We start from the raw sequence: 19647 nt of genomic DNA on the forward strand, positions 1-19647 counted from the left end.
CTTACGGTTTCAGCAGGCATTGTGTCAAGAATCAGTGGTTGGGTCAAGAAGCTTGGTTGGGTCGTGTTTCAGAGGACGCACGGCTCTTGACCTTCGCCTCTCCCGAGTCCGTACAGGAATTGCAGCGATGAGACAAGACTACCAATACCTTACCACAAAATTGGGGAGAAAAAAGGGTAAAAAAATAAATTAAATAAATACATTAAAAATAAGACAAACAATTATACAAAATTATAAAATAAAAATAACAAACAAAATGATGTTACAGGTTTGAAATTTCTGAGACTGACCCTGTACAGGCCAGTGCCATAAAGGTCATTATGCCCTCTTCGAGGGCATAATGTTCCTATCTAATTTCTCAATATCATATGCATCTACTTTTCTCTCAATTTCACAATCTGTTTAGGTAGGGCATCATATTCAAATAATATAAACAAATAAAGATAAATAAATAGCCTGAGCTAGGAGGATGTGTAAGTCTCCATGACAACGACCACACCACGTGATTTTAAAAAATGGAAAAGGGAGATAGGGCAGCTTTTTTCAGTGCTGCAGAGCAGCAAGTTATAATTCAGCGGTTTGAGGACCTAAAACATATTTTCAATCACAAAAATAATACAACTGCTGCTGGTAAAGCGAGACAGGCAGCATGGCAGAAAATTGCCGATTCAGTCAACGCGTAAGTAACGTGAGCTGCCATAGATTTTAAATACAGTACCCGGTGAGTGTAGCGTGATGAATTGGTTGATAGCTCTCTGGGTAAAGAAGTGGGCTGACTAACTAGCTTGTTACTCTAGCTACGTTCAGTAGTTCGCTAGCTACAGTACAGTCTGACAAGGAACCATGAATGGCTTTGTAATTCCTGTCTGATAGCAAATTTAGCTAACTAAGTGAGCTGTCTGACCAGCATCTTCGAACAGCTAGTATAGCTAGCTAGCTAACCTTATTCTAAAGATAACGGTTACTGTTAAGGTTACATGCTTTCCCTCATCCATCTCATCTGTGGTTATCCATTGAAATTGCAAGATGTCAACCTATGGCTTGCGACAATATTGCAATTTCAAGTCCAACAGTCAGTGGAGATGAAAGTTACACATAAACACAAAGTAAACAATCCAGTTTTTGGATAGGCTATTTGTTGTGTGTAGAGAAGATGTTGTAACTACTCATTGATTCAGATTAAACTGTTTCACCTACTTGACAGGGTTAATCCATCTGGAGTAAAACGAAGTTGGCTGCAGGTCAAGGTGAAATACAAGAACATGGTACAAACAGGTGAGCTGCACAGTCCGTGTACTGCCCCATAGACTCCACTGTGACGTTTTTGTCAAGATACTAATGTAATCTCTGATTCCAGCCAAAAAAGCAGATAGGCGGAAGACCAAGGAAGGCCCACTGCATCCTGTCTTTTCTGCTGCAGAGGACCTGATGGCTGAAACCCATAAATTCTGTTCCACTGTAGACACTATCACAGAGGAAACCTCTTCCACAGAACTCGAGTCAACACTCTCCTGCTCAAACTTTGTGAGAGGCAAGTCTAATCCATTGAGATCACCACTGCATCTTTTTAGATCTGGCATTGACCTCACCATTTTTTTTTAACACAAGCATTATACATTTGCAGTGCTAGCAAACCACATGACATCAGAGGAGATCACAGCAGAATCTGGGTCCGAAGTATCATTGAAAAATGTGAGTTGTTGAAAGCTACAGATAACATTCAAGCAGTTGTTTCTCAGCCTACTGTACTTTTGTTAATTTGATTACTTTGTATGTTTCAGGTACCAGTCGTATACATTGACAATGCTGAAGAAATCACATCAGATTCGTCTATACATGAGGTAGGCCTAATATGGTTTATTCAGAAGAGATGTGTGGTTGGAAAATGTTCAAGTGGAATGTGTTAAATTAATGTATTTGATGCGTATATAGTTATTATATAAAGTATTCTGGATGTGGCCCAATCAGTTATCAGACCTCATAGATAAAGATAATGGCCTAAACATTACACCTCCATAGGGTCCAGGCACAAACGAGACCTCACCTGAGGCCACACCATCCACTTCCAAAACATGGGACAGAGAGGTAAGATTCCACCAAAAAAAAGTGTTTGCCATGTAAGGTCTAATATTTCTACATAATGAATACAATATACTGAGAAAATTATGGGTGTAATGTCAGCCATTAATACAAATTATGCATTTGATTAAATCTCAATGTTTTTAAGGGGGACAAAAAAAGAAAGCCCTCAATTGTCAAAGTGAAGGACTTGTATATGAAATACTTGCAACAGGAGATTGACTACAGGAGATTAAAGATGCAAAAGATGTCCTTGGAGATGAAATTACTTGAGAAACAATTAAATGTAAGTTCCACACCTTAATGTTTACTAGATGTCATGTCACACAAGCAGCATCATGTTAGTAGAATTGTAGGACAGTTAAATAAACAATCAACTTAGAAACTATCAGGAAGGCTGTTCAGAATGTAAATTAACCTAAAACCATCCACATCACTTCAACAACCAGTTGTCATATTTCTAATTTAACCAATTTTGGATTTATTCATGAAATTTCTATCAACCTTAGCTCATGTTTACATGTTTCTCTTTTCTTTGCAGTCATGAACAGAAATGAATCATGCTTATGTACAGTTATTGCAATCTTTCAGTTTTACTTATTGAATAAATGTCCCCCCCCCCAAAACAAAAGTGTCAGATTCCTTCTTCCATTTACGGATCTCTGGAGGGCATATCTCTGGGGTGGTGCAGCGTCTATATGTAGTCAGTGGCCTTTTCTCATTTGGGCAGAAGTGACACAAAGAGCTGAGCAGCAATGCGATCTCTGATTGCTGTACCATCTTGGTAATCACAGTGAACAGGCTCTGGGTTTTTCCGGGGCATCCAACTGAAACAGGGTGGAGCCTCCTTACGAATGATTGCAACATTATGAAGGACCATGCATGCCACTATTATGTCACAAGCTCTCTGTGGCGATACTCTGAGACCCTTCAAACAACCAAATCGGGACCGTAACGTGGTGAATGTTGTCTTAATGCATGCCCTTGTCTCGTACAGTGCCTCGTTGAAGCAGCTCTCTGCGCCTGGTTTAGGATTCAGGTATGGCGTCATCAAGAATGGAAGACAGGGATACTCATTGTCAGCCACAAGCTGCCCATCAAAACAACCTGAGAAGTAAGGGAGGTAAGAGAGACATGCTGAAATCATAGAACTTGGAAGTTGTAACATTTGTCATTGTGTAATGTTGTTACCTTGCTGAAACTGATGGTACAGCACACTCTTTTGGAGTATGTGGAAGTCATTCACAGATCCAGGCCACTTTGCCTCAATGTTTGTGATGAGACATTGCGAATCACAAACTATCTGGAAAAGATTTACAATGCAGTGAGTTTTCAAATTACATTATCTAGGAATATATTTTTTCAATATATTATTTCTTTATCACAGTTAAGTATTTACACCTTCCCCAGTATTACCTGCACATTTATGCTGTGAAATGATCTCTGATTAGTATAATCAGATACCTCTGGTCCTGAAGGCGCTTTGATGGATATGTGAGTGGAGTCCACCACACCAATTACATTAGGTAGTCCTGCAACGATCACAGGCGTTAAATTATTTAGATAGTACTAGTAAGTTAAACTGTAAGCTAACAAAAGCATAGGCCTACTATGAAATACATAACCTGCTATTCTATAAAAGCCGTCTTTAACTTCTTGTTGAGAACAATGACCAGGGAACTTCACGAAATCAGGGAGAATTCTCGTCAGTGCGATGCATACTCTCCGTATGGCTCGACAAACTGTGGATTTGCTCAAATTTTCAGCGTCACCGACTACATGCATATATTCTCCACATGCGAAAAAATGTAAACCGATGCAGAGTGTTTGCATTACTGTAAGCGCACAGCTGCGGAGTGTATCGTTGCTCATTGAAGGTGTCAACAGATCCGCCAGGTATACTATACAATGAGACGAGAAGTGATACCTCTCGTTAATGTATTCTTCGGAAAAACTTAGAGGATTTTGTCTGTCTTTGAACAAACGCTTAGTTCGTATTGTTTTTCTCACAATTTGTGCCCCGATGTCAATTGGATCTCGTAAAAAAGGGCACGCCATCGTTCAAAGCAAAATTCGTGGATGGACAAAACGTTCATTTGTTTTCTCTGCTGACGAAATATCCGGAATGACATCTTCAAAATAAAAGCCCCCAAATGAATTAATTGTGAATTCAACAAAAACAATATATTAACTGTAATAATTGTGTCAACTGTTAAAACAATCACAAATGTAATAATGGCAATATATATATATATTTTTCAGTTTGTTTTCCCATTCACGTCAGTGCAAATACTCTCACCTGAGTCCAGAAATAGAGGAAGATTAGCTAGCTACATGTTATTTCATCACCCCCCCCCCAGTCCCTATGAGGGATGCATTTTGAGTATTTGTAAATACCAATGGCATGAATAGCTTACATGAAATTGAAATACTGTTTGTCTCTGAATATTTAGTGGTAGTGATTGCAGAAAAGTTTAAATCCTCCCCTCTTTGCATGAGCAATATAAACTGTGGTGACTGAATGCAATCAATCTGCTTTGGCATGATCATCAATGGTTTTTGCTCCGCTGTGATTGAAAGGAAATTGCATACTTACGGTTATGATTAGTGGACAACACATACAGTGCCTTCAGAACATATTCATACCCCTTGACTTATTCCACATTTAGTTGTGTTACGGAATGAATTAAAAATGTATTAAATATTCTTCCCCACCCATCCATACACAATATCCCATTATGACAAAGTGCAAACATGTTTTTTGAAATGGTTGCAAATTTATTGAAAATTATATACAGAAATATCTCATTTACATAAGTATTCACATCTCTAAATCAACACTTTGTAGAAGCACCTTTGGCTGAGATTACAGCTTTGAGTCATCTCGAGTATGTCTGTATCAGCTTTGCACATCTGGATTTGGGGATTTTCTCCCATTCTTCCTTGCAGATTTTCTCAAGTTCTGCTAAATTAGATGGGGAGTGGCAGTGAACAGCAATCTTCAAGTCTTTCCACAGATTTTTTTTTATAGGATTCAAGCCTGGGCTTTGGCTGAGCCACTCAAGGACTTTCTCATTCTTGTTCTGAAGCCATTCCAACATTTCTTTGGCTGTATGCTTGGGGTCATTGTCCTGTTGGAATGTAAATCTTTGCCCTCAGTCTGTCCTTTGCACTCTGAAGCAGGTTCACATCAAGGATTTGCCTGTATTTGTGTCCATTCATTGTTTTCTCTATCCTTACCAGTCTCCCAGTCCCTACCGCTGAAAAACATCCCCATAGCATGATGCTGCCACCACCATGCTTCACAGTAGGGATGGTGTCAGACGGGTGATGTTGTGCCTGGTTTTCTCCAGACATAGCGCTTTGCATTCAGGCCAAATATTTAAATGTTTGTCTCTTCAGACCACAGAATATCTTGCCTTATGCTCTTGAGTCTTTCACATCCTTTTTGCAAACTCCAGGTTTGTTGTCATGTGGCTTTTTCTCAAGAGTGGCTTCCGTCTGGCCACTCTCCCATAAAGCCCAGATTGGTGAAGTGCTGTAGAGACTATTGTCTTTCTGGCAAGTTCTCCCATCTCAACCAAGGAGCTCTGTAGTTCTGTCAGTGGTCATTGGGTTCTTGGTCACCTCCCCGACCAAGGTCGTTCTTGCCTGGTTGCTCAGTTTGGTCGGACAGCTAGCACTAGGCAGAGTCTGGGTAGTTCCATATTTTTTTCAACTTCCCAATGATGGAGACCACTGTGCTCTTGGAACTTTCAACACTAGAAATATTTTTAAACACTTCCACAAATATATGCCTCATCACAATCTCGGAGATGTACAGTACCAGTCAACTTTGGACACACCTACTCATTCAAGGTATTTTTTTTTTTTTTACTATGTTCTACATTGTAGAATAATAGTGAAGACATCAAAACAAGGAAATAACACATCATGTAGTAACCAAAAAAGTGTTAAACAAATCAAAATATATTTTGTTTTTGAAATTCTTCAAAGTAGTCACCCTTTTTATTGATGACAGCTTTTCACACTTTTGGCATTCTCTCAACCAGCTTCATGGGGTAGTCACCTGGAATGCATTTCAATTAACAGGTGTGCCTTGTTGAAAGTTAATTTGTGGAATTTATTTCCTTAATGCATTTGAGCCAATCAGTTGTGTTGTGACAAGGTAGGTAGGGGTGGTATACAGAAGATAGCCCTATTTGGTAAAAGACCAAGTCCATATAATTTGTAAGTCGCTCTGGATAAGAGCGTCTGCGAAATGACTTAAATGTAAATATTATGGCAAGAACAGCTCAAATAAGCAAAGAGAAACTACAGTACTACTTTAAGACATGAGGGTCAGTCAATCTGGAACATTTCAAGAACTTTGAAAGTTCCTTCAAGTGCAGTTTCAAAAACCATCAAGCGCTATGATGAAACTGCCTCTTATGAGGACCACCACAGGAAAGGAAGACCCAGAGTTACCTCTGCTGCAGAGGATAAGTTCATTAGAGTTACTAGGCTCAGAAATTGCAGCCCAAATAAATGCTTCAGAGTTCAAGTAACAGACACATCTCAACATCAACTGTTCAGAGGAGACTGCATGAATCAGGCCTTCATGGTCGAATTTCTGCAAAGAAACCACTACAAAAGGACACAAATAATAAGAAGAGAATTGCTTGGCCAAGAAACACGAGAAATGGACATTAGACTGGTGGAATTCTGTCCTTTGGTCTGATGATTCCAAATTTGCGATTTTTGGTTCCAACTGCCGTGTCTTTGTGAAACGCAGAGGATGTGAACGGATTATCTCCGCATGTGTGGTTACCACCATGAAGCATGGAGGAGGAGGTGTGATGGTGCTTTGCTGGTGACACTGTCTGTGATTTATTCAGAATTCAAGGCACACTTAACCAGCATGGCTACCACAGCAGTCTGCAGCGATACGCCATCCCATCTGGTTTGAGCTTAGTGGGACTATCATTTGTTTTTCAACAGGACAATGACCCAACACACCTCCAGGCTGTGTAAGGGCTATTTGACCAAGAAGTAGAGTGATGGAGTGCTGCATCAGATGACCTGGTCTCCACAATCACCTGACCTCAACCCAATTGAGATGATTTGGGATTATTTGGGGCGCAAAGTGAAGGAAAAGCAGCCAACAGTGCTCAGCATATGTGGGAACTCCTTCAAGACTGCTGGAAAAGCATTCCAGGTGAAGCTGGTTGAGAGAATGACAAGCGTGTGTAAAGCTGTCATCAAGGCAACGGGTGGCTATATTGAAGAATCTCAAATATAAATGAGTTATTTAACACTTTTTTGGGGGTTACTACATGATTCCATATGTGTTATGTCATAGTTTTAATGTCTTCACTATTATTCTACAATGTAGAAAATAGTCAAAATAAAGAAACTCTTGAATGAGTAGGTGTGTCAACTTTTGACTGGTACTGTGCGTACAGTTCCTTGGACTTCAAGGTATAGATTCTACTCTGACAACTATGGGACCTTCTATATAATAATAATTTGGGGGGTGCTTATATCTGTCCTGTTGCAGGCAAGTGTGTAATCTAAATGTTGTTTTTTGGGGTCACAGTATGGGTAGCCATTGTACAGTGCCCCTGGAGCAATTAGGGTTAAGTGCCTTGCTCAAGGGCATAGTGACAGATTATATATTTATGTCCTCGTCAGCTCCAGTATTTGAACCAACAACCTTTGGTTACCGGCCCACGTTCTAACCTTGCGGCTACCTGCTGCACGACAGGTGTGTATTTTTCTAAAAATCATGTCCAAACAATTGAATTGGACTCCAATCAAGTAGTAGCGACATCCCAAGGATGATCAAAGGAAATTGGATGCACCTAAGCTCAATTTGGAGTGCCATAGCAAAGGGGTGTGAATACTTACAGAAATATGTATTTCATTTTTTTCTTAAATTTAAAAACATGTTTTCACTTTGTCATAACGGGGTATTGTGTGTAGATGGGTGAGGGGAAAAAAATATTGAATCCATTTTGTATTCAGACTGTAACACCAACTAAATGTGGTATAAGTCAAGGGGTATGAATATTTTCTGAAGGCACTACATGTGCGTCATAATTTGGGCCTTGTTGCTAAAGTGCATTTGTCAGAGCAGAACAGATGTTGAGGATTAGGTTCATGTGTCAAATAAAGCCGCTGCTCCATGGAGAACCCAGCAGTGCATCAAGACTGTCGACCGAGGTATGCAGTTCCGTATGCAGTTTCCTAGAATTAGCTGACAAAATGACTGTGCAAATGCCTGACCATCCATGAGACCTTTAACTAATAAACAGGGGGACACCACTACATAGTACACAACACTTGAGAGAAAGTAACATAATTGTAGTACAGTACTATTGATTCTGGGCCTGCAAATTATTATTTTTTTAAATTCCAGATACTAAAAATGCTTTTTATTCTGCATGTAAACACTATAGATAAATGTTTTACTTTACAGAGTTCATGCATAAAGATAATACATATAATTAGAATATTGCATTTTTGGGTTCATGTTCACACTGCTTAAGTTCACATTCAACTAGCACCATCTTGTATAAAAATTGCTTTGAAATGAATAAAAACTAAATACATTATCTTAAGTAAGAAAAATGGAATCTGTCCTTTAAAAATTGCTTTCATACAGGAATACTTTTAGGCAGAAAACTTGAAAAAAGGGCAAATACAGAAAGTTATGAAATCAGTTTAAGTTGTTTTACCCCTTGTGTAAAAAACATCCAAACCCTGGTAGTTGTCCAACATGCACAAAACAAAGAAATGAAGCATAAGTTTGGAGGGATATTGTTGCCGCATGTAGCCGACAAACCAGATCTTGAACCCTAACCAAAACATTATCCAGGCCTCTCTTTCATTGTAGCTAACATAATTATTTGTTTGAAGTCATCCCATCTAGTTGATGCAGGTGCTGAAATGACTGATTTTAATATTACAGCAAAATTATAACTTGGTTTAATTTACTACTGCATTGAGCCTGCTCTGACGCTGCTGTCCTGTAAAGAACACTTCACAGTTTGTTCTTCTTCAATGGTTGCGGTTGGTCCATTTCTGACCTGTCGCCACTGGTAGTGAAAGGGATTCTTTGGTTAACTCTTTTCCCGATAGTCTCCACCTGGAAAGGACAAAACAGTTACTTTGGAAACTGCTGGACTGTCTATTACTCAACTTTTTTCAAATACTAATGGGACTCACTAAGCATGCTGCTGTGAATGGATCTTTGGCTTTTTTGTCAGCACAGCCTTCCAAAAGAAAAGACAACCTTTTTTTGTTCTTAGGGTGTTTTCATAATCTCAGAGTCCTAGACATTGTTCACGTCTTACTGTAGGATGACTATTAGCCTCGCGGTTAGAGTGTTGGACCAGTTCGAAAAGGTGAAAAATCTGCTGATGTGCCCTTGACTAAGGCACTTATCCCTAATTTGCTCCAGGGTTTGCCATACTACTATGGCTGACCCTGTAAAACAACACATTTCACTGCACCTATCCGGTGTATGTTACAAAACATATACTTTTTACTGTGGCCGTGGTTACTCACCTGGAAGCCAATATGCTGGAGTTGGTCGTGCAAGCTGTCCAAGATCCTTCTGCCGTCAAAGATGAAGGCAGGTTTCAGCATGGCTTTATAGATCCTCTCGTAGTCCAGTTCCTGCAACACAAATATAGACTTCATGGTTTACATTGAGAGCTCCCTTTCATCAATGAACAGTGCAACGGTATGTTATTATATAAGTGGCACCAAAATATCTGTGTGGCCAGAGTCATCTCCTTGCCATTTGATGAGTGAGTAGCTTAAAAATGTAAATACACACACCGTGAACATATCCCACTCTGTGCAGATCACAATTGCATGGGCATTCTCACAAGCCTTGTATGGGTCTGTGACGATGGTGACTAGACGAGAAACTAGGATGAGCCAGAATAAACAAGGATTACTTCATGCATATAAATACAACTTTTTCACACAATTGTACAACAAACATTAATCCCATCTCATTAGAATGAGCGAAAAAAGTCTCCCATGTTATGGCAACTAACACCTAACACAGAGAGAACAGAACACCCCTTGAAATATCATTATGTATTCAATAAAGGTATTCTTGTTCATCTTCTTTAGGATTTACTGTTATATTAATTTACAGAAAGAACACTGTGGCTACCTGTGGCAGTGTCATGTCTTTCTGAGGGTGTGGGCTTAGTCAGGTCCTGCATGATCTGCTCAGCTTTAACCTTTGGGTCATAGATGTGTAGACAGGCTCCCTCCTCCAGCAGGTAGCGACTGATGTAGATACTAGAGGATTCCCTAAAAACGAAATGCACACAAGGATATGAGTATATGAGCTTGGAGGGGGCAACAGGACAATACGCTCAGAGCTTTGGATGGAAGCAGATAAATATTTTAAATACCCCTCCATACCTTGTATCGCCAGTGTTTTTCTTGAAAGCAAATCCGAGCAAGGCTATCTTCTTGTCTGTCACTGTGTTGAAGAGGCAGTTGATTATCCGTGAGGAGAATCGTTTTCGCTGGTAGTCGTTTATCTCTATAACCTGGGAGACACAACAATGAGATGTTCAACATTTGTCATTGTGATACTGTATTTTACTGACCGTAAAACAAAAAAGTGTTACAGGAATGTCTTGTGAAATGAGAAGCGAGTTCTGTATTGCACTACTTTGAGTTGATGATAAAAGCACACCTGTTGCCAGTATCTTGCAACCTCGGGTAAGTTCAGCACCTCGCATAGGTACACAAGATTGAGAACGTCTTTCTGGAAACAGCTGCCACCAAATCCTGTGAAACAAAAACACAGAATGTATCATGACTGAACTCATCCACTCACATCCCACTTTTCCATAACTGAAACCCAATCACTCAGTCATCCAATGATCTCATCCAACCGCTCAGTCATCCAATGATCTCATCCAACCACAACTTAACTGTTACTACCCACAACTCAACCACTCCCGCCTTGCTTCTCTCCCACTCACCTACGCTGGCCTTCAGGAAGCGGCTCCCTATTCTCTGGTCTGTCCCAATGGCATGTGCCACCTCCTCCACATCAGCACCGGTTACCTCACAGAGGGCACTGATAGAGTTGATGCTACTGATACGTTGGGCAAGAAAGGCATTGGCTGCCTATAAGTTTTTTTGGGGAAAACCAAGGATAGAGAAGTGAGCCAATGAATAAAGGCAGGAAACATTGCAGGAGGTGTTTCAGATAGAGGTCGACCGATTTATCGGAATGGCCGATTTCAAGTTTTCATAATCGGAAATCGGTATTTTTGGATACCGATTTGGCAGATTTAAAAAAAATTTTTTTTTTTATCTTGTCAGCTCCGGGATTCAATCTTGCAACCTAACAGTTAACTAGTCCAACACTCTAACCACCTGCCTCTCATCCATGAGGAGCCTGCCTGTTACGCGAATGCAGTAAGAAGCCAAGGTAGGTTGCTAGCTAGCATTAAACTTATCATATAAAAAATCAATCAATCATAATCACTAGTTAACTACACATGGTTGATGATATTACTAGTTTATCTAGCGTGTCCTGCGTTGCATATAATTGATGCAACGCGGGGGGATGATTTAACAAAAGCGCATTTGCGAAAAACGCACAGTCGTTGCACGACTGTACCTAACCATAACCACCAATGCCTTTCTTAAAATCAATACACAGAAGTATATATTTTAAACGTGCATATTTAGCAAAAAGTAATCCAGGTTAGCAGGCAATATTAACCAGTAGAAATTGTGTCACTTCTCTTGCGTTCATTTCACGCAGAGTCAGGGTATATGCAACAGTTTGAGTAGCCTGGCTCGTTGCGAACTAATTTGCCAGAAGTTTACGTAATTATGACATAACATTGAAGGTTGTACAATGTAACAGGAATATTTAGACTTAGGGATGCCAGGAATATTTAGACTTAGGGATGCCACCCGTTTAGATAAAATACGTAACGGTTCCGTATTTCACTGAGATAATAAACGTTTTTTCTAAATTAGTTTCCGGATTCGACCATATTAATGACCAAAAGCTCGTATTTCTGTGTGTTATTGTGTTATAATTAAGTATATGATTTGATATTTGGTAGAGCAGTCTGACTGAGTGGTGGTAGGCAGCAGCAGGCTGGTAAGCATTCATTCAAACAGCACTTTTGTGCGTTTGCCAGCAGCTCTTCGCTGTGCTTCCAGCTTTGAGCTGTTTATGACTTCAAGCCTATCAACTCCCGAGATTAGGCTGGTGTAACCGATGTGAAATGGCTAGCTAGTTAGCGGGGTGCGCGCTAATAACGTTTCAAACGGTTGTTCCCCTTGCTCTGCAAGGGCCGTGGCTTTTGTGGAGAGATGGGTAACGCTGCTTCGAGGGTGGCTGTTGTCGATGTGTTCATGGTTCGAGCCCAGGTAGGGGCGAGGAGAGTGACGGAAGCTATACTGTTACACTGGCAATACTAAAGTGCCTATAAGAACATCCAATAGTCAAAGGTATATGAAATACAAAATGTATAGAGAAATAGTCCTTTAAATACTATATTAACTACAACCTAAAACCTCTTATCTCGGAATATTGAAGTCTCATGTTAAAAGGAACAACCAGCTTTCATATGTTCTCATGTTCTGAGCAAGGAACTTAATTGTTAACTTTTTTACATGGCACATATTGCACTTTTACTTTCTTCTCCAACACATTTTTGCATCATTTAAACCAAAATTGAACATATTTCATTATTTATTTGAGGCTAAATTGATTTTATTGATGTATTATATTAAGTTAAAATAAGTGTTCATTCAGTATTGTTGTAATTATCATTATTACAAAAAAAAATACAAAAAAAAAAATTTGGTCGATTCATCGGTATCGGCTTTTTTTGGTCCTCCAATAATCGTATCGGTATCGGCGTTGAAAAATCATAATCGGTCAACCTCTAGTCTCAGATCGTAACGTTGCTGACTTGAGATTGTTATACAGTAATGTACAGAAGGACATATAAATACCAGCTTGGAAAGCTCAGAGGACCAGGTATTGGTGGTGATGATCTTGTTCTTGGGGACCCAGTGTTCATAGATGCTCCGCAAGGCCTGAATAGCATGTTGGCCCTCAGGGGTCTCATCCCCCCCAATCAATACCCTGTCTGGATTCTTCAGATCAGTGATGGCTGTTCCCTCAGCAAGAAACTCTGGGTTTGATAGAACCTGCAGGAGAACAAGATCATACTTTTAAAGACCTGAAGACATGGCAGGTAGATGAAAGTAGACGTTTGATGTGCAGTCCATCCACCCATGCAAGCCTGTCCCCTGAAATCACCTGGAAGCTGAGGCTACTCTTGGTGTTGGCATTGAAGATGCGGCGGATGCTCTCAGCAGCACGTACAGGAACTGTGCTTTTCTCCACAACAATCTTACAGCCACTGGAGACATCGGCAATGCGCCGGGCACATGCTTCTATGTACTTCAGGTCTGCTGCTCGACCCTTACCAATCCCAAATGTCTTGGTAGGCGTATTAACCTGGCAAAGGAAAGGGGAAATGTTTCAGGTGGATTCAATCATCTTTCACCATCACTGCATTTTGGGGCGGCAGGTAGCCTACTGGTTTGAGCATTTGGCCAGTTAACTAAAGGTCACTAGGTCGAATCCCCGAGCGGACAAGGTGGAATATATGTCTGTGTCCTTGAGGAAGGCACTTAACCCTAATTGCTGACCCTGGTCATGACCCCCAGAGGTTGTCTTAGGGGGAGATATGCAAAAAAAAACATTCATGTTTTTTTTGCATAGGACAAATATAAACAACCACCAAATGATTACTATTACCTTCAAAGAAAGCAAAACTGAGACATGTCTCAACAATACTTCCAATGAAAGCAATTGACATAAGAAAGGAAAGTGTTGAAAAGGAGTATTTACAGATATGAAGACCAGGTCTGCATTTTTTATGGCCTCATCAATGTCTGTGGAGAAGAAAAGGTTGACCCCGCGGCATGAGTCCACCACTTCCTGGAGTCCAAGCTAGAAAGAGAGAGAGGTTGTTAGAGCACAAGTGTCAAAAGTATCATGAGAGATCAAAAGTCAAGTGGCCAAAATGAATGACTTTACGTGGCAACACTAGAAGCTGGAAATATTGGAAAGACCAATACAAGTTAGGACAGATCTTTAAGAAACCTGGATATGAATGAGTAATATAGTTCTACTTAATTTCCTCCAGTTGAGACAAATTCTACTAAGTTGAGATCTATTTCGATAGTTTATTGTAATAATCTTGTCTCCCACTCACCTCAAAGATGGGAAGGCTATCAGAATTCCAGGCACGGATGCGGTCCTCGTTCACGTCAACCACGGTAACCGTCACTTCAGGGCACATCTGGGCGATGACGCTGCAGGTGGGACCGCCCACGTAGCCAGCCCCAATACAACAGATCCTCCTCACCTCCATCATTCTCCCTCTCGAGAAAGAAAATACAATCATGTAAGACGGGGGTCTACATACACATTTTTTCAATGGATTGAGTGATAAAATAGCTATTTTTTCCCCCAACATTTCCATTTAACAGAAACTAAGCAAATACAGATGGGCCTGTCATTTATTTTAACCCCTGGCACTACTGACATCCTTTACCAAGCAGAGTGTCAATTACATACAGTGCATTCGGACAGTATTCAGATCCATTGACTTTTTCCACATGTTGTTAAATTACAGCCTTACTCTAAAATTGATACAATAATTTCCCCTCCTCAATCTACACACAATACCCCTTAATGACAAAGCAAAACCACTTAAGTTTAAAAAAAACGGAAATAACACATTTACATAAGTATTCAGACCCTTTACTCAGTACTTTGTTGAAATGCTTTTGGCAGTGATTACAGCCTTGAGTCTTCTTGGGTATGGCGCTACAAGCTTGTAACGTTCAAGTCTGGGCACTGGCTGGGCCACTCAAGGACATTCAGACTTGTCACGAAGCCACTCCTACGTTGTCTTGGATGTGTGCTTTGGGTCGTTGTCCTGCTGGAAGGTGATCCTTCGCCCCCAGTCTGAGGTCCTGAGCAGGTTTTCATCTGCCAAAGAGTTCAATCTTGGTTTCATCAGACCAGAGAATCTTGTTTCTCATGGTCTGAGAGTCCTTTAGGTGCCTTTTGGCAAACTCCAAATGGGCTGTCATGTGCCTTTTACTGAGGATTGGCTTCCGTCTGGCCACTCTACCATAGAGGCCTGATTGGTGGAGTGCTGTAGAGATTGTTGTCCTTCTGGAAGGTTCTCCCATCTCCACAGAGGAACTCTGGAGCTCTGTCAGAGTGACCATCGGGTTCTTGGTCACCTACCTGACCAAGGCCCTTCTCCCCCAATTGCTCCGTTTGGCCAGAAGGCCAGCTCTAGGAAGTGTCTTGGTGGTTCCAAACTACTTCCATTTAAGAATGATGAGGCCATTTTTGGTGTACTCCATATCTGTGCCTCGACACAATCCTGTCTCTGAGCTCTACGGACAATTCATTCTACCTCATGGCTTGGTTTTTGCTCTGACATGCACTGTCAACCTTTATATAGACAGGTGCTTGCCTTTCCAAATCATGTCCAATCAATTGAATTTACCACAGGTGGACTTCAATCAAGTTGTAGAAACATCTTAAGGATGACCAATGGAAACAGGATGTACCTGAGCTCAATTTCGAGTCTCATAGCAAAAGGTCTGAATACGTAAATGAGGTATTTCTGTTATATATTTAATCAATTTGCAAAACTTCCTAAAAACGAATTTGCTTTTTCATTATGGGGTATTGTGTGTAGATTTATTAGGAAAAACATTTATTTACTACATTTTAGAATAAGGCTGTAACAACAAAATGTGGAAAACATCAAGGGGTCTGAAGACTTTACGAATGCTCGGTATATGCATTTTCTAATAACTTGCCATAATAGTAAAGTTTAGTTTGTCATGGTGTACAACATTGGAATATAAGAGCTGAATTGCAGTGTACAGTCCATGCCTTAATAATTATATAAACAAAGTAATAAACTAAAGCCTCGAAAATATATATTTTTTAGATCAGCACATCAACCCATGGTTTCAGTCAAGCCTTTGAGTTTGTCCTTTCCCAAGGATGTCTGGTATCCAGCACGTCATTGAGAAGGGCTCCAGCCTCGAGGTCAAAACGTTGGCAAGGTTCTCACCGGGATTTTTTAACAAGGTGGTGCTGTCAAATATGGCTGGGGTGGACGCCCGAGAGATTTGTGTTTTTGAACACCTGCCATATAATTATATGTTTTACATAGTGGCACAGCCAGTCCAAAAGATGGCACAGTGCCTCTCATTTTTTTGGTGAGAACCCTGGTTGGCTTTATGTGCTGTGCTATTTGAAAGTCAATACTGACTATCAAAACTAAAATAATTTTCAAAGCATAATCTGAATGTTTCATGGCAATACCTTCAAGATTGAGTTGAGTTCCCCAGTGGGTATCAATGGAATTAAAAGGAAAATTCTGTGTAGCAAATTAAGCCACCTCTATTTGACCAGTTTTCCCCTCACTCTACCTATGCTGCCACGCTGTCTCTAAATCACAGAGGGCTCTATGTGCAGTCAGATGGAACTTCCTGGGACTACTGTCAGTCAACACACGACCGTGCGCACACATAATTGGCCCCTAGTCCTCCACCGCACTAGATACAAATTATACATTATTCCCAACTTTTACCGTGTACAGATCTCTAAATTTTTCAAAAAAGTCAGTTAAGAACAAATTATTATTTACAATGTAGGTCTACCCCTAAAGACACTGGGCCAATTCACAGACGGTTGTGATACAACCTGGAATTGAACCAGGGTCTGTAGTGACGCCTCCAGCACTGAGATGCAGTGCATTAGACTGCTGCACCACTCGGGAGACCAATCATCACAGTAACCAGACCAAAGTCAAGAATCTTTCGAGGGATGATTAGGAACAGATCTGGATATTGAACGACCAAAAGAAACCATCGAAAATGATTTAGTGAACAAAACTGTATTTCACAATCCCTTTTGTGGCGGGTGAGGAACCAAGCACACAACTAAATCTACAAAGAATGGTTAATTGGTCACAAAAATCTATATTTCGCTATGGTTATTTGTATCCGGACTTGAACCCCACTGAAAAGCTGTAGTATGAATTGAAAAGGGCAGTCCATATGCGCATGCGAAGGATATCAAGGATCTGGAAAGATTCTGAATGGTCTAAGATTTCTCTCAATGTGTTCTCCAATCTCATAAAACCTTTCAGAAAAAAGATCCGTGTGGTTGTCCTCGTAAGTGGAGGGTGCTGAAGTATTGATTACAGGAGAGCCTCTTAACTTGTTAAACAAAATCTTTCTCGGAGCAATTGTATAAGTATAAAATAAAATTGAGCATACAATGTAGCTACTGTAGCTCAGTATTTGTATTTATTTTATACAGTCTTATTTAAACATCTTTATCAAGGGATCCAATTCCGGAACCAACTAGAGTCTGTAACGTATAAACGTGTGGGTTTAAAACTTCCCACACGGTAATTTAGAGAGTTTAAAACTTGGCCACACGTTTGAGTTGGGGGCCAACACTTCGATGTTATTTGCTAGCTCGAAACCTAACGGTATCTCGGTAATTTGCGCCTGTACACCAGCCACCTATAATTTATCCATACCTGTTATTTACATGAATGTATCCCCATCTAGTCGATCATCAATGTGTTTAGCTAGCTAACGTTACAAAGCCAATTTGGCTAGCTTATTTTGGGGGGGCTAACTAGCTAGCCCACTAAACACAAAACACTTACCAGTGTTTAATGATGGGTGCGCTGTTCAACCGAATACAATTTCACAGACTATCAACCACATTCAAGAGACTCCGTTTTATTTTCTTCCAGGGGTATGATTGCTGGTCTGTGGTGATGATGATCAGAAGTGGTGTGGACGCATGCTCCAGTGAAAAGAGTTTGGTATGCTGAGTGCCACGGTGAGACTTCTATCTAAATCTCAAACAGGGCGGCGGGGTTTCACATTCCTTTAGCGTCACATCCCCACTGATGCTTACCAGAAATGTGTTAATTTAAGAAGACGCAACCATTCAGTCTATGGCACAACGTTACAGAAATTCATATTATACAATTTATTACAGGGTAATTACATTGTTATGCCAGTGTGTGGCTGAAAAATCTTGTTCGAAGAGGTTTAGGATTTAGTTATTTGAGATCCAATTCATGTAGGCTAAGTATTGATTGCCTATCACTAGTTAGTACATGGGTGTGACAAACATTTGCAAATGTATTGAAAACACATTTCACATATTGAGTATTATTTATAAACCTTGGGGACAAAACATGAAGCTGAGCAAAAGACAACTATAGCTGAAGGAAATTGATGAGATTGACTTGGGAGGTGGGAGTGTACTATATTATATTAGTCCAACGATAATACAATTCCATCACACTGACGGATGAATGGAGAACATAGAAAAACAGTGGAATTTGTAACAGTGTTACCAAAGCAATCCACTCATCGTAATGATTTAATCGTAAACCGCGAGGCACAACCCAGTTTAATTTGAGACGAAGACATGCACAGACCACAGCGGAGTGTCCTTTCCCGTTGTTATTATAGAGCGAGTAACTCAGCTGGGTGGAGAGAAAAACAGTACGTCTCATATCCTGTTATTTTTATTCTATATTTTTCTTTCTGCATGGTTGGGAGGGGCTCGTAAGTACGCATTTGGAATTTGCAAATAAAAGCCATGGGAATTGTCTCACAGCCCAATCGTAGTCCCTCATTCCATACACATTACGGTAGTATTATGCTAAGAAACCGTGATGCTGTTCAATAAGGATATTCTAAAACACTCATTGCTGACGTGTTACGGTGCTGGGTAATTTCACTAGTCCGTCCCCCCTCAGCATCATGACTGCTGTCTTTGTGCTGTGTTCCTAAGGAAACACGGCCAGGGTCCACCCACTCGTCAGATTAAGTCATACCCAGCTCTCCCAAATCTTTACTAATCCAGGAAAAGTTAGGAGTCATTACACACCAAAGCACTCTACTCATTCGCTTCCCTCTCTATCCACCCTCAGGGCAAATGTAATTACCTTAGCCTACTTTTAGGTGCCCCCTTGTCCTAAGTAGAGAGCAATGCTGGAACTAGTACCCAATTGTCATACTTGAGTAAAAGTAAAGATACCTTAATAGAAAATGACTCGAGCGAAAGTCACCCAGTAAAATACTGTTGTCAAAGTTTTTGGTTTTAAATATATTTAAGTATCAAAAGTATTTAGAACGGCTAAAATATACCGTACTTAAATGTATAAATCATTACAAAATCCTTATATTAAGCAAAGCACATGGCATAATTTTCTTATTTTAATTTACATCTAGCCAGAGGCACACTCCAACAACATTTACAAATGAAGCATGTGTGTTTAGTGAGTCCACCAGCTCAGAGGCAGTAGGAATGACCAGGGATGTTCTCTTGATAGGTGTGCGAATTGGACCAATTTCTGTCCTGCTAAGCATTCAAAATGCAACGAGTACTTTTTGGGTGTCAGGGAAAATGTATGGAGTACATTA

The 19647-nt window shown here is 40.3% G+C and overlaps 3 protein-coding genes across 4 annotated transcripts in view; 2 read left to right on the forward strand and 1 right to left on the reverse strand.

Annotated features, from left to right (window-relative positions):
- Positions 1–508: 508 nt before the first annotated feature.
- On the forward strand, positions 509–2695 carry LOC135544173 (uncharacterized). Its single transcript, XM_064971605.1, has 7 exons — positions 509–679; positions 1205–1275; positions 1358–1531; positions 1625–1692; positions 1782–1841; positions 2020–2085; positions 2228–2695. Exons 1-7 carry the CDS (start codon positions 516–518, stop codon positions 2381–2383), a joined length of 759 nt encoding a protein of 252 aa, XP_064827677.1. The 5' UTR covers positions 509–515; the 3' UTR covers positions 2384–2695.
- The window catches only part of LOC135544172 (pre-mRNA 3'-end-processing factor FIP1-like), a 37553-nt gene continuing 20213 nt past the window's right edge, over positions 2308–19647 (forward strand). Inside the window, exons 1-2 of the mRNA XM_064971604.1 lie at positions 2308–2365; positions 3077–3202. Of these exons, the coding sequence (XP_064827676.1) occupies positions 3121–3202 (82 nt within the window). The 5' untranslated portion in view covers positions 2308–2365; positions 3077–3120. The remainder of the gene's footprint in view (positions 2366–3076; positions 3203–19647) is intronic.
- LOC135544170 (UDP-glucose 6-dehydrogenase-like) lies at positions 8343–18098 on the reverse strand. Of its 2 annotated transcripts, none has more exons than XM_064971598.1 (12): positions 17868–18098; positions 14396–14529; positions 13994–14079; positions 13397–13597; positions 13087–13284; positions 11082–11229; positions 10790–10884; positions 10510–10640; positions 10253–10395; positions 9907–9998; positions 9631–9741; positions 8343–9208 (listed from the first exon to the last, which is right to left on the reverse strand). In XM_064971598.1, the coding sequence occupies exons 2-12, from the start codon at positions 14520–14522 to the stop codon at positions 9104–9106; spliced, it is 1437 nt and encodes a 478-aa protein (XP_064827670.1). In that variant the 5' UTR covers positions 14523–14529; positions 17868–18098; the 3' UTR covers positions 8343–9103. The 2 variants fall into 2 exon arrangements, with proteins under 2 accessions (XP_064827670.1, XP_064827669.1); XM_064971597.1 differs by having other exon boundaries at positions 13994–14095; positions 14361–14529.

This window comes from Oncorhynchus masou, chromosome 8 (genome assembly GCF_036934945.1).
Source record: "Oncorhynchus masou masou isolate Uvic2021 chromosome 8, UVic_Omas_1.1, whole genome shotgun sequence".
In the NCBI taxonomy this organism is placed as follows: Eukaryota; Metazoa; Chordata; class Actinopteri; order Salmoniformes; family Salmonidae; genus Oncorhynchus; species Oncorhynchus masou.